Here is a 14,721-nt window from a genome sequence, read left to right as displayed (position 1 = left end):
ACAAAATGTTCAGTACAGGTGTGAGTGAGACCATTGATCTTCAAAGGGCTCAGACTCTACACCTGTGATCTCTGTGAGCTGAGGATCGACTAGTGGACAGATATAAAGACACTGAAGGAGCTGCTTCACACAGACATTGTGCGAGATCACAGGGAGATTTTACCCTTTGTTTTGCGCTCCTTTCATATTTCTCTAAAAAGTATGAGCCCAATTAAGCATGTGGTAAGGAACCCAGTGTACACGTGTGTGTAGCATGTTTTTATTGTTTGGAGTGTATGCGTAGTCATATGTTAAGAGAGATGTTTACTAATTCATTTTAAGTTAAATCTTGGACAGCTGTTTACAACTAATATTCGCTTACTTGGTGTCCGTATAAAATAAATTAAGCATGTCTTTTAATCCAGCGCACATAATATCAGTTGCACTTGCTTTAAAATATTGACTTCTTATTAACAATTATTACACGTCCTTATCTAGACACCCAAATAACTTTACATGTTATGGGGTCCCACCTCCACCACCCAAGTATAGGGCAGGGGCAGAGGATCACTCCGACTGTACCACTATGACGTGGTTATGTGTGTAGTTATATACTTAAGTTATAAAGTTGCTGGCGCTACAACAGTATTAATAAAGTTTTAAATGCGGTGTGCCTTGTTCCAGGGAGAGTAGAGGACATTGATTATCCTCTAAAGGACAGGAAGCACAAGATGGACAGCGGCTCTTGTCTATAAACAGTCTATAAAAACACTTAATTTATTAGAGAACAATATGATGATACGTTTCGACTTAATCATCTTCCTCATGACATGACATGATAACGATGCTCTGCGGAAGATGAGGTCGAAACGTGTCGGCATCATATTGATCTCTAATACATTGAGTGTTTTTATGACATCCATGATTGCGCACTGTTTATAGACCGCAGCCGCTGTCCATCTTTTCCTTGAGTGGTTCTTCCATTAGAGCATAATCAATTTCCTATATATGTATGTGTATGTGTGTGTATGTGTATATGCCTACGTTTTTACTTATGTTGATTACATGCGACATTTTCATTTTTTTTTTTTTAAGGCGTTCAGCAAATACATTTTTCAAAATCAGCATATGGTTTGTATGTTTCTGCATAATGTGGGTGTTTGAACCCATTTCAATACGGTTCATTCTGTAGGGATGCACCATGTAGCCTAAATGATCAGGACGGGAGAAACATCTTATTTCAATTGCAATCCCACATTTTAAACGGGCTGGTGGTGGTGGTAGTCAATCCTATAATGCGTAAACCAGCGACGCATACCTGCACAAATGACTCGTAATTAAACTATATATATATATTGTGCCAGATGGCAGTGTTGAACTCCATAACTCTGAACATTGTTTTCATTACTATTATAATAGCCTCATCCCATCTTGACATGCCTTCGTTTGAAGGATCCTTCAGTTCACTTGGTGTTTGAAAGCCGCTGCATGGTATGTTAATTTCCCCTCCTGTGTGTCTGTGATCTGTATCCAGCTGTTTGATATCTGGGGACATCAAAGCCCCCCCTCCGCTTTGTAGTGTGTCCAGTCCTCGCGTCCATTGTCCAGACAAATTGTACAATTAAGAGAAGTTGTGTATCAAAGGTGACTCCTACATGCCATAGATGGCTTATTAGATCGTTTTAATGCCACTCTCTTTCATAGATGCTCTATTAGATCTCTTTAATGGCCTTCACTGCGGTAGGTGGTCTGTTAGGACACATGATTGTGGCGGTAAAGGGACAATGTGTTTGGTTATTAATTCTACAGAGGGACAGGGTTAACCCTTTCTGACACTAAGCGCCTTTCCGACCTCCGCAATACCAGCCAGTACGAGCTCGCCCTGTCCATTCTGTGCAAACACTCCAGCTCATGATCTGAACTTTTATCTGGAATTGGAATTGATTCCTATAAAACTTGAATGTAGATTGCCGTTTTTAAATGTGTTTAAGACCATTGAAGTTGCTAAACAGAATCTAGCATTACATATTTATTTTAACCTATATCACACTAATATGGGTTACAGTGTATACACATGGGGAGCCATTCAACTTTTGTGGCCAATGCACTAAAAGCTGGAAACTATTTTGCTGCTCTAATTTGGACATGTTTCGCCCCTCTAACAACAAACCTATTTTCTCCTAAGTGTTGCGTTAACATAACACCCACCTTGTTATATTATTTAATTTCGTATCCCTGTGTGAACGCATTGTCATCACCATGTTTTAATCTTTGGGTATTTGTGGTGTTGTCCTTGTTTTGCAATTGGTTTTCTTCCCGACAATAAAAACAAATCGGAAACGGGTTTGTATGTAAAGATTGGATACGCAGATGTTACAGGGATAGTGCTGCTGCCCTGGCTGTCTGTCTCAATCTGTCTGGTCAATCGGGCCTGGTCCCCTCTGGTCTTTTGACTTGTTTGTTTTATGATTTATCAAAGCTTTCCCCAATTTGCACCAATGATACAAAAGATCACTGCACCTCTGCTTATGAATAAGAAAGAAAGGGTTTGTTCTTTCAGACAATGAACTTGGTAAGTTTGAATTTCTTCTTCAAGGGAGCTGGGGTGGGGGTGAGTGGGGGGGGGCTTTGGTGGACTTCAAAGAGGCGTTGATGGCAGGGTTCATCAAAGGGCATCTGTCCAGTATAAATCGTATCCCGGCCACACCATCACTTTAGACCAGGACAGGGGTAGGAGCAAGAAGCAGAAGTCTCTCTCTCTCTCTCTCTCTCTCTCTCTCTCTCTCTCTCTCTCTGTCCATCTATCATCTGCATAGACATACAATATATTTTTTGGTTGCGAAATTTGTGGGATCTTGCCTAAACGAAGAGGAATATGGAGTGCCGCCTCTTGGTCCTGCTGTCTTCGCTGTTCATGTCCCACTGGGGGGTCGGCTCTGTCCGCTCCGAGCGCATCCCGTTACCGGGCACCGTGGAGCCCACAAGCGACACCCAGCACAGGGGGTCTCCAGAGCAGCTCGGCCACACAGAAGAGGTGGCACCCGACCCTGCGGAGGCCATGGCGGCGGGCAGTGGACATCAGGCTCCGTACCAGGGCCAGCGGTACCCGCTCTACATGATGCAGCTGTACCGCTCCCTTGCGGCCGGGGACGGCGCACCGGCCAGCGCTCCCACCGAGGTGGACAACCTGGCTCTGCAGGAGTCCGACTCCGTGATGAGTCTCATGGCCAAAAGTGAGTACCTTTACATGTTTGTGTTGTTGTTATGTCTTGACACTACGTTATGCGCTGTCAGAAATATTTTTAGTTTTAGTTCCTTGCATAGAGATGGGCTCTTATCTGCTTATACTGCTAATATCCTGCAACCCTCTGCGCCGCAGTCCTGTAACCTGTCTGTTATCAGTCGATACAGGGTGATCTATCTGTCCTTATCTGATCCCCCCTTTTACAACCCCGAGAGTGTCAGAATGCTTATTCGACTTTAAAGAGTTTTTTGTATATATATCTCATGTGTGTGTATTTGCCGACCCCAGACGTCTGCTATAAACGTGACTGCACGGGGGCTCAATACACATTGTGCCGTGTTTTGACATTGGGCACGTTGGGCTTGTTTTTTCAAGCGCATCTGCTGGCAGGACAGGAATTCAGACACCCCCTATCTCCTCCTCTCCCTTCCCCGCCATGCCGTCATTAAAGTAGGGTGCGCTAAAGCCTGTAGGCAGGCTTTTCAAACTGACATTGGATAGCAGAGTGAATTTGGAAAATATGCTTCCCATTCCCATGTCAAGTTTAATTATTATCCAGGTAGCATTGTATTGTTAACCCAGTCAAATGTCAGAATGTCTTTATGTATTTATTTATTCTTCCTCAACATGGACGTTTGCTTTAACCTCTCCTCTCCTCTCTTCTCTTCTCTCTACAGGCTGCTACCAGGAAGGAGACAAGTGGACCGTGACCTTCGACATGTCCTCCATCTCGGCCAGCGACGAGGTGCGTCTGTCTGAGCTGCGGTTCAGGCTGCCCTCCTTCTCCGGCTCCAACCGCGTGACCGTGGAGATCTTCCACTCCGGGGAGGGCCCCTGCCCCCCCAGCAGCCCCTCCGAGGCCTGCCAGGAGAGCCTCTTCCTGGGCAGCTTCAGCGCCACTCCGGCCGACACATCATCCTCCTGGAAGGTGTTCAACATCACCGACCTGCTGAAGTACTGGCTGCACCAGGCCCACGGGCAGAGCTTCCCCGGAGGCAGGGAGGGCAGCGAGGAGCCCCGTGGGGAGCAGGAGGAGGGCAGCGAGGAGGCGGCCCAGCAGAGGCAGAGGCACATGCTGAAACACCAGGGCTCCAGCGACGGGCAGTGGCACAGCACCACGGACCAGGTCATGATGGTAGTCTTTTCCAAGCACAACCAGACAGGTGTGGCCGTGGGCGCCCCCACCCTCATCCACACCGTGGAGCACTCCAAGTACGTCATCCTGGAGCGCGGCCCAGCTGGAGACATGGCTGTCCGCCGGCACAGGAGGAACCGGATCGAGCGGGAGAGGGTGAAGCTGGCGGGTGGCGGAGGGCCCACTGCCCCTGCCCCTGAGGCCGCCGCCGCTGCCGCCACACGCCCACTCTGCAGAAAGGTGGACATGTGGGTGGACTTCGACCAGATTGGCTGGAAAGACTGGATCGTCTACCCCAAGCGCTACAACGCCTTCCGCTGCGAGGGGGACTGCCCCAGCCCCGTGGACGAGTCCTTCAACCCCACCAACCATGCCTACATGCAGGTGAGCATCCATGTCTGTTGTTGCAGTTGTTTTGATTAAATCTGGGGAATGGGATTTAAGAATGGGATGTTTTAGATCTAAATGTGACACTATTGGCTCTGTATCTAACTTTCTCTCTCTCTTTTTCTCTCTTGCAGAGCCTGCTGAAGCTGTACCAGCCCGACCGGGTGTCGTGCCCGTCCTGCGTGCCCACGCGGCTCAGCCCGCTGTCCATGCTGTACTACGAGAACGAGGAGGTGGTCCTGCGTCACCATGAGGACATGATTGTGGAGGAGTGCGGCTGCCACTGAGCACCGATCGACCCCTACACTCCCCAGCCCCAGCAACACAAAGCAACTCAGAAACACTTAAACCTCCGCTCTGGGCCTGACGTCTGGGAGAGTCGTGGTAGTCAGAGACATTGAGCTGCAACAGACTGTGCGTCAGAGCGACAGAAGAAGAGCTGGACCAAAGCAGACTGCCACTGTGTCCAAAATATCTATATGAAATACTGAAACTGTTCTTTAATCTTGTTTTGACTCAAGGCAACTCCAATGCAATCTGATTTTTTTATTAGTGCATTTGTTGGAGAGAATATTAACTTTTGTAGAAGTTAGACATAAAAGGCTCTTCTTTATATATAACTTAAGGTTACTTGGACCTTTCTGAGGAATAATTATCATATTTAATATTTAAATGAAAAACATGATGTCATGTTAAGACTGATTGATATTGAATATATCTATATATTGAATTCTGATGCATTTATTTCCAGTATAGCTCAGCACCACTATTTCAACCGCTTGTTATATAAACCTAGGACCATCTTACTACCTTATTTTAAATTGAACTGTTATATATTGTTAATTCACATTGTACTTAAATGTATATATTTTGTAAATAACAAAAAAAAAAACACGAATAAAGCAATTCTTTAAAGAAATGTAATGTGTAAAGGAGTTATTTACTTTTGAAAACTGATCTGCTGTAGGTCAATGCAGAAAGCAGAGTGTGCACTGACCTTTCTGATCATCTGGAAATATATATTGTTTTTTACAGATAAAATACAATAAATGAATAATAATAATGTGATCCGATCTGAACAGCAGGAATGTCCCCTGACTCGGGAAGTTTGACTTCTCAACCCTTGCCCTGGAGTTCCCCCATCTCTGCAGGCTGAACTTAATTGGACACATAAATGATCTTTAATTGTTTAATTGGAAGGGTTTCATTTAGAGGAGCACTGCAGGACCAGGGTAAGGATCCACTGCAGATGAGTGTAGCCTCCTCTGGGGGGGCACACTGAGGGAATCCAGTGTGACTGCCACCCAGGACAGAGCCGGGGCCGTGAGGAAGTGGTGGTGTGAGGTGGGGTCGTGTCCTCGCAGCGGGTGACGGAGGGGAGGGGAGAGGCTGTTTGCTTTAGGCAGCTCCCGGGGGGTGTAGGGATGGAGGCAGGAGGGGCCAGGAAGCGAAGGGCTGTGGGTGGAGGGGTGGCGTTTATAAATTCCTAAATGGTTCGACGTGTCGCGGCTCGGCGAGAGGGTAATGGTGACGCGCTGGCAAAATGAAAGGAGCAGGGAGAGAGGTTATTATGGCTGAGTTTAATTGCCCCTGTAGATGACACCTCTGTGGAACTGTGAATGTAAATTCTCTGTGGAGATAGTCATTATGGCTAGATCGAATGTCTAATTTTAGATTTATGAGGATGATTATGATTACTATTATTGATTGCATTGTTAAGAAAACGGGTGAGCAGATTGATTTGGTCTGTGTGGCTGCAGACAGAGAGAGATATCGACGTATTACGGTGCGTCACCTGAGTGGTTCTTGCAATGAATACAATCTCAGCTTGGAAAAACAGAAAGATTCTACTAAAAGGGTTTGGCTTCCACTCTGCTAATCTGGCCATTTGGAGAAGTGTCTTAAACTTTCCATTCTGTCCTTAAATAGTTTATCTAAATGTTTTATGTGAATATTTAGCAAACTATATTTTCTCCTTCTTTTATTGATCAAATATTTGTATTTATTTTTGGAGGAAAGGCAATACAACACAACAACAGAACAACAACTCAAAATATTCCTCCTTTCCCCCCCCACATAGAAACAAAATAAATAGTTACAAACAAAACAGACATATCAAACCAGTGCCCTGATTGACTCTGCAGCTGTCCTCCAAGCCTGTGCAGTCCTCACCCTGGCCCCACGCACTGTCAAGAAAAGCACAGATCCAATGAAGCCAGGGCAGAGAGTGCGGTGGTTGCCAGCGGAGTGCCAACATTGTTTTGGCTGCTGTAAGGACAGCTAGCCAGTCTAGGGAGGAGTCATCATTTAGCAACAACAGTCTTGGAGAGCATGGCGTCTCTTTCTTAAGAACATACGACAGCGTGGAAGAGACCTGAACCCAAAAGATCTTCCTCATTGTCTTTAACTGGAATTGATTTAATGGAAATTAAAAAATCCTGATGTTAATTGTAAGCGATCAACCTCATTTTGATGAAAAACGACAGAATACCGAAACAATCTAATTTCAAGTAAACAGGGTCAGAGAATATAGGAGTGACAAATTGGATTTGTGTGACTGAGTTTTTCCATCCTGTGTTGTAGGGCATACAAGTATCCCAAGCCAGCTGAAATAAATGCACCCTTTCTCCCCCAAGTAAATGTTAAATCTATACACAGTGCTTTTGATTGACTAGCTGGAAACGGACAACGTTTTATTGGAAGACTAAACTGCCATGATGGGGTTTAGATGAAGCTGTATGCGGAGGTCACAAATGAATGACCATGAAGCGTGCAGTTCACTGATGTGTTTGACTGTATTTGATTGTACTAAGTATGTACTTATTTTAATTGATTTTAAGTAAGGACTGATGCTGTGCATGTACTTAAGGTAATTTTGTATGGAAAGCATTTTTTGTGATGACTGTAGGGCATCTGCTAAGAAGTAAACAAATCAATAACTCTGGCTAATGATTTTTAAGATTCATCGACTTGACCTTTTAACCGCTCTGTGGAAAACAACCAGGCTTGGAAAAGAGTACAATTAACTCGGTTGAACACAGAGTATAAGACAATCCACTAACCCGACGTCCTCTGACTGTCCACCCAAAATGCTTAGATGTATATGAGTCTGTGGGCACTCCACATCGATCCTAAGGATAGAGTTTTGCTGGTATTCCAGGTTTCTCTGTTTGAAATGTAACCCGTTTCCTCCCCTCTCTCCCCCAGAGGTGGTGCCATTGTCTTCACAAAGTCGTCTGGAGCCTTAAGCCTCAGTGGCAGCCCCTGATCAATGTCTGCATTAGTGGGCCTTCACAATCGCTACAATAAAACACTTATTCTCCCTCTCCCTCTCGTTTTAAAAAAGAGCGGTGATTGCTTTCAATTGTATTCCGCCCATTGTGTGAGGACTTGATTTCGGTTTGCTTTTCCTCTGACGTTTGTTTTGTGATGGGTGTAGTTTATTCTCCCTGGCCTGAACGTGTGAATGAGGGGCACTCTTGCACTGTCCTCACTTCAAAGAGCAGGTGCTCTGGAAGGTTCGATGGACAGAGGGAGGGACGGACATCATCTTTGTCAATTAGGGAGGAAATGCTGTCAATTGAAACAACTGCAAACCTCAACCAAAGATTTTCACCACACTTTTGTGACTGCTTCCCAGTTGGTGTATTTATTTGCCCTTCTGCCATCGTTTCACTAGAATCAGGAGCAGAACAGAGTCAATGGTGCCAGGGACCCGCTGTATAGCATAGTAAAATACTCACAATTACTCAGAGAGGCACAACTCGTCCTGTAACAATCCATGTGATGTACATTTTTCCAATCTTATGACCAATAAAGTGTTGCTGGCTGTTTCCCTGTGTTATTATCATTCAGCAGATGACTCTGTCCGAGTGCTTCAGTTGCATGAAGTGCACAGACATACGGAGGACAAGGCACTGGGTCTGACAGGAGTCACCTTAAACTTTCCACATGTTGCTTCACTTAATGACACAGTTTGCAAGTTTTGCACTTCACAGTTCCTCTGAATGTTTGTGATGTTTCTTTAATGCAGTTCCCATTGGAGAAAGTTGTCAAGTCAAATAAATGCCTGACTTTATATTATATAAATCTATATCACACAAGCATAAGAGGGATCTAGTTCTACAATTGAAGTATTTGAATGTATTGCAAATATGTAAGCCTATGCATTATTTTGTTATCAATTCATTTTATACTACACACATGTCTTTGGATACATTTTGAATGTCTGATAATGATTTTAAATTAAGTACAGTGGTTTCGATGGTCGCGACAGCTCCAGTTCCTGTCTGTTTAACTAAGAGAGAGAGAGAGAAAGAAAAAAAACACGTTTTCAAGTCGGATAAGAGCAGCTCTCTGTCACTCCACGAATGAAACTAACATTTTATTTAACTTTTTTGTGTGTGTGTTGCAAAACAGGGTCTCTTTCATTGATGTAGGTATGTGTATCTAAGTATTTTATCGTTTGACTGGGAGGGGGGCTGTTCACTAGAGATATCCACTCCTAATGCACTAATCACTGTCGTCTTATTTCTCATTGAGCAAAAGACTTCATCGCTGTTTCTGCCACAACTGTCCCCCGATTACAATATTGGGGATCTGGTATTCACATCATCCACCCAGCATTGTCGCTTGCACTGAGGAACACCTTGCTATTGAGCCCGCATCTCTTCGCCAGACTAATGACGTTAAACCTTCAGCCAAAAAAAACAGGGGGTCTCTGCCCATGATTGATCAGCCCCAGCGCAATACACATCTGTCCGGCAGCGCTGCCCCCCCACACAACGCCTGTCTGGATCACTGTTCCCACGTCTGCCCCTCCCTCGCAGTTTCCAGTTTACGGGAGGATCAAAGCAGCCTTCAGATGGGGTTTTCAGGCCAGGGTTTATTGTCGCTAATTAATAAATTGGTTAATTAATGAAAGGCCATTATGTCATTATCACCGAACAGCCTTTTCTGAGGTGGGCGTGGCTTACCGGGGGGGCCGGTTCCCCATTGCAGCTGGTGGGAGACTTTTAAACTGCACAGCGCTCAAATACAGCTATCTGTCTATCTGTCAGTTCAACACGTGTCACATGAATGCATACTAGACTAATAATAATAATAATAATAATAATAATAATAATAATAATAATACTATATCAAGCAGTTTGTGTGGGTGAATGTTGAGGTTTTAAGGAACTCAGTCTCTTGTGTCGGAACTGGGTCTTGTGTGTGTCTTATTTTCTCGGAAGCTTAATTTATGTTTGTTTATTCTCGACCTCGTCATCTTTCAAAAACAATCTCATTCAAAAATCGAATTGAACGCTCGTTTCTACATAAAATGAGATTCCGCCGCCTCTCGCGATATCTTGTGCGAATGTGGCGTCACACAAGCGACCTCTCGCCAGGCTTCATTATATAGATTATATTTCACCTTTCATAGTTTTAGCTCAAATTCATGCGTCTTCTATGGACCAATAGCAATGAACTAACCCAATACCCCAAAGGGCAACAACAGGCTCTTCTACTAGCCCAGTGAGGACAAGACAAGTTACTCTAAGTCTGGTAACTTTACTGCAAAACACTAAACAATATTTAACATATCTCAGACCTCAAACCAAAAAACCTGGATGGATCTATCCGAGTGTCTGTCTTGATAATGATCTAATTATTTCTATACAGAGGAAAACTAACTCTACCCGGGAGAAAAAAAATGGGCCTACACACAATCAAAAATAAATAAACAGACTATCTCTACTGATCTGTCTTTTGTCTGTTGCTCAAGTTGTAGGTGTTCAGTTAAGTGCAAATATTTGTAACTGTCTTTTTTTAAATGCAACTCCTATCTTCACAACCACATGATGCGCGTTTGACGTCATGATAAGAACCCGTTATGCTGATATTATTTTGTTGTTGTATCTGCATATCATTTCACTCAAGAGAGCAAGAAACAAGTGCAAGAAGTTGATTTATATGTTATTCAAATCCACGGACACACCCATAGCTGTCAGTGTATCAGTCAACAAGGTCCCACAGCTTCCCAAACGAGATCCTTCACTTTTCCAAAAACCATGCAGTGACCCCTGGGAAGCTACACTGTAGAACTTGCTAACCTGAATGGGAAAGTGTGGCCGTTTGTGACGATTTAAATTGTATTGGTATTTCAGTGAGGAGTGAACGGTGCGTTCGAATACATTGCGTGTCTGTGGTATCTGAGCAGCACTGCACACACAACACTCAAACAAAACAGAGAAACACAGGCCCGTATTTTTCCTCCAAGTATTTTATTGATTGATTTGTTCTCCCCTTCACATCACTGTTTGGTGGAAACATGTCCTTCATGTCCTTCCTTGCCAGCAAAAAAAAAAAATGACACTTCTGGTGAGGAATCAATTTTTTATCAAACTTCTTAGCTTTAAAAAAAAAAAAAAGTGTGGGGAGGGATCAGAGGGTCAGTTATCAAATCAAATTGTGCAACTGAAATATAGACATTTATTTTTTTTACAAATCAGATCTTTGGGATTCTGGCTTGTTAATCTCAGAACTCAGGGCCCAACACAACAAAGAAAGACATGGCTGTTCGAACGGTTAACAGTATGAACTCGTGTACTGTACTTCACACAGAAAGCAAGCTTGCATGTTGTCTTAACAGCTGCCACGTGCACGGCCGGGTCAGACCGAAGCCGTGCATTCTTACTGGAGGCCCCTGTGGGGAATACACACATTCATACTGCGGAGAAGCAGGGGCCCCGGCGCTGCACTGCACTCCTCTGATGGACCACAACAGAACCAATGCAGATTTGTTCTCAGTAGTAGTATTGATAGTAGCTCAGAAAGTGATTTTTTTGTTTATTTTTATTTTTGTCCAATATAACTTCCCTCCGACTCACGGGAAGAAGAGGAAACGGCCGCCTGGACAACAGGAAGTGAGCTAATCCGCAAAGCCTATCGGTCGATTCTGAAGACCACCTGATTTGTATTTATTTTTTTGTTTTATGTTTTCTTCATCTTCCTCTGCCTTCCTTGTCTTCATCGTTTCTCTTTGGGACAGAGAGATTGCCCCCGTGCGTCTTAGATATCCATCTCGAACTGTGCATCATCCACTGTGGACAAAATTAAATGTATTATTAAAGAGAAGAATGATCTTTTTACACTCAAACTAGACCACGGTGACATACCCACATACCCACTGCCCTGGGACCCCCGCTCACCTGTCTTCTCCAGGTGGTTGCTATTGTTTTCCACGCTGTTGGGCTGCGGCTTGTCCTCCTCTCTGCTGGGGCTGGTGACCCCCGGAATGTTGGGCAGGTACCGCGGCGGGGTTCTGGCCACGGGCGAGTTGCGGCAGTCCATCAGGAACTTCCGGTCGTAGATGATCCTGGTGCCTGATTGGAGGGGGAGAGGGAGAGTTACAGGGGAAGACTTTCAGAGCGCTGCACTCTCTTCCTCCCTTGTAATGCGACCGCCAGTGCTCTCACACAGCCGGCTTCATGCCTGGGAAATACACGTCCAAAGGAAACCGTCCCACCCTTCCGAGGCTTTAGACCCAGATCTCACGCGAGAGGGCAGATGTTGTGTAGAGGGAAAAGATGCCCACACTGTGCTCTGATGTTGCAGTTTGAGGTTAGCATGGAGTAAAGTCTGACCTCAGTGTACTCGTTCTTCTCCCCATAACAGAACTGGAAGTCATGGGCAGACACGGGCCCGGGTTAGCAAGTGTCCAAGAAGACCAGGTAGAATATTGTATTTTTTATTATATACACACACATCATTTTCTTGCTATATATAATATGGTAATGCATTAAATTGCTTTCATTCCTATTACTTCTCAATCTGGATATTTCTGGCTTTGCAATAGAAATGCAAACATTACTTTTATTGAGACCTATAACAAACAGCTCACTGTCTAACATGGTGTTAGAAAACACACATGACCAGCACAGCTACACCAATCAGAAGGCTGGAAAACAGGCCTGCCCTGACTGACAGATCTCTCCTGCCGTTATCGCCACCAACTGCGTATGGCAACAGCTGGATCACACCCATGCTCTTGTCAGTGTTGCTATGTACGAGAGACGCATACCACAGAGGGAGGGAGGGAGAGAGAGGAAGAAAGACCAATAGAGAGAGAGACAGAACCCTGTTTTTCTTTCTGGATATTGTGCAACTCCCCCCCCTATAAATATATCCCTAGGACGAGCTGCGTGCCAGCCTGTTGCTTCACAATCTCTCTTATTTTTTTCATACGGTCATGCGCTGGGCTGAAGGGGGGTTATGTTTCCTGAGTAGTAACATGTTGAGGGATATGTGCACAACCAGCACCCCTGGATCCCTGCATTCCCTCCTATTTATGAAAATGTGATAAATAAAAATGGTAATATGTGCACGTAGAGCCCTGCTGTATTAAACCTGGGAACCTCTGAAACAGTGGCGCGGTGGAATATGTTAAAGAGATGGAAATACTCGTTTGACTCGAAATACTTCATAAAAAATAAAAAAAATCTCCTCCACTTCAACAGACGTCTGGGATTCAGTTCTGCTGTGCATTTCAATAAACCAGAGTCACTTAGAGCATAGTTCAAATGTATAAATAAAAAAAAGAAATAACCGCTGTGAGAAATGTGAACAACTTCCCCCCCCTTCCCCTTTTTGTTGCTGTTGTTGTTCTTGCACGGTGCCGTCATGAAACACGGTCATAAAGAGTTTATTATACCACCAGTTTGCCTGGCCCACCTCTGTCCAAGCACCAGCTATAGCCGCGCTGGCACAGGAAACTAAACGCCTTAAACTGCTGCCCTGGGCCTGCCTTCGCACCGGTCGCCCCCTGGGTTAATGGGTAACTGCTCTACCATGTACACACTGAACGTTAAAGACGAAGACGTTTCCAACTTCTCCCCATCGGTATGAGGGCAGGGGGTATGCGACACTGCCCCCTGCTGTGTGCAGCTGCCCCCCCCCCACGCACTACCTAAATTAGACCTGACTGTTTCATATGAATCACAGGAGTTAGTGACGCACAGACTCTAAAATCAGTCGCCAGGTTACAGGATGGAGAAACGGGCAGCCGAAAAGCAGAACTGAGGTGCCATCACCTCATCGACAGTCTCCCTCTACATGCCAGTGTTTTGCCCGGGGAGTGTTTTGATGACCCAACGCACCACTGAGACGGGACCTCTGAATTCTTTAAGGACTTTCTGCAGCACCAGGAAACTGCCCCCTGCCTGACCTGCTTGGACGGCCTATTTTAAGCAGCACCTCTAAGACAAACAAAGATAAGAGCTCTGAGAGAATCCAGGTGAATTCCACAGTGCTAGACAGTGGGCTGAGGGGAAAAGGGAGGGCTGGAGGTTGGGTCTTCTTGACAGCATGAAGATTGCTCATAAATTATGTTTACTACAATAATAATAATGCAAAATGCTCTGCAGTTTACTCAAATAACAGCACTTCAGGTGTGACTGAAAACTCCCTCTATGAGTTTGACTCATTTCCTTCCTGCACATGTTCAAAATCATCTTGAGTGTAAAGTTTGGGACAAATTGCACACATTTTAACTACCACTCTGCTAGTGATCAAACTAAAGCAGCTTGTCCAGGCATTGAACACCTTTGGTAAACAGGCGGGACGTCCTGCACTAGTGACAGAAGGGGAGCAGGGCAAGCACGTGCGGTCTGCCCCCACAGCTCGCGCGCTGCCAGGGGTTCTGCGGCACGTGCGCGGTGACGTCACGCCGATTGCAGCATTTTAGAACGTTTCAACACAAAGACGCGAACGATAACCGCTATTATTCCGTTTAGCCGTCGCGATTTGGCATGGGGGGGGGCATATTGGTCGGATGCCCTACACCTGTACTGCACTAAACTCATCCAGTACAATGTTCTCCCATTTAAACGCCGCCAGACTGATGCATATGCACTTAGAGAGCCGTCACAGAGGGGGAGCCATGATTGACTGCTATCGATCCAGCCCTGGTACTCGTCCCGAAGAGGAGACCCAG

At 45.1% G+C, this 14,721-nt stretch overlaps 2 protein-coding genes across 2 annotated transcripts in view; one reads left to right on the top strand and one right to left on the bottom strand.

The window, feature by feature from the left end:
• Positions 1-2,788: 2,788 nt before the first annotated feature.
• On the top strand, positions 2,789-5,614 carry LOC136759300 (nodal homolog 2-A-like). Its single transcript, XM_066714226.1, has 3 exons — positions 2,789-3,212; positions 3,901-4,742; positions 4,880-5,614. Exons 1-3 carry the CDS (start codon positions 2,855-2,857, stop codon positions 5,030-5,032), a joined length of 1,353 nt encoding a protein of 450 aa, XP_066570323.1. The 5' UTR covers positions 2,789-2,854; the 3' UTR covers positions 5,033-5,614.
• A 5,378-nt stretch (positions 5,615-10,992) lies between these two features.
• LOC136759299 (eukaryotic translation initiation factor 4E-binding protein 2) overlaps positions 10,993-14,721 on the bottom strand; it is a 4,530-nt gene continuing 801 nt past the window's right edge. Inside the window, exons 2-3 of the mRNA XM_066714225.1 lie at positions 11,939-12,112; positions 10,993-11,830 (exon numbers count right to left, since the gene is read on the bottom strand). Of these exons, the coding sequence (XP_066570322.1) occupies positions 11,799-11,830; positions 11,939-12,112 (206 nt within the window). The 3' untranslated portion in view covers positions 10,993-11,798. The remainder of the gene's footprint in view (positions 11,831-11,938; positions 12,113-14,721) is intronic.

This window comes from Amia ocellicauda, chromosome 9 (genome assembly GCF_036373705.1).
Source record: "Amia ocellicauda isolate fAmiCal2 chromosome 9, fAmiCal2.hap1, whole genome shotgun sequence".
Lineage (NCBI taxonomy): Eukaryota > Metazoa > Chordata > Actinopteri > Amiiformes > Amiidae > Amia > Amia ocellicauda.
The sequence above is the reverse complement of the archived record's forward strand: the minus strand, read 5'-3'. Positions and strand labels throughout refer to the sequence as shown.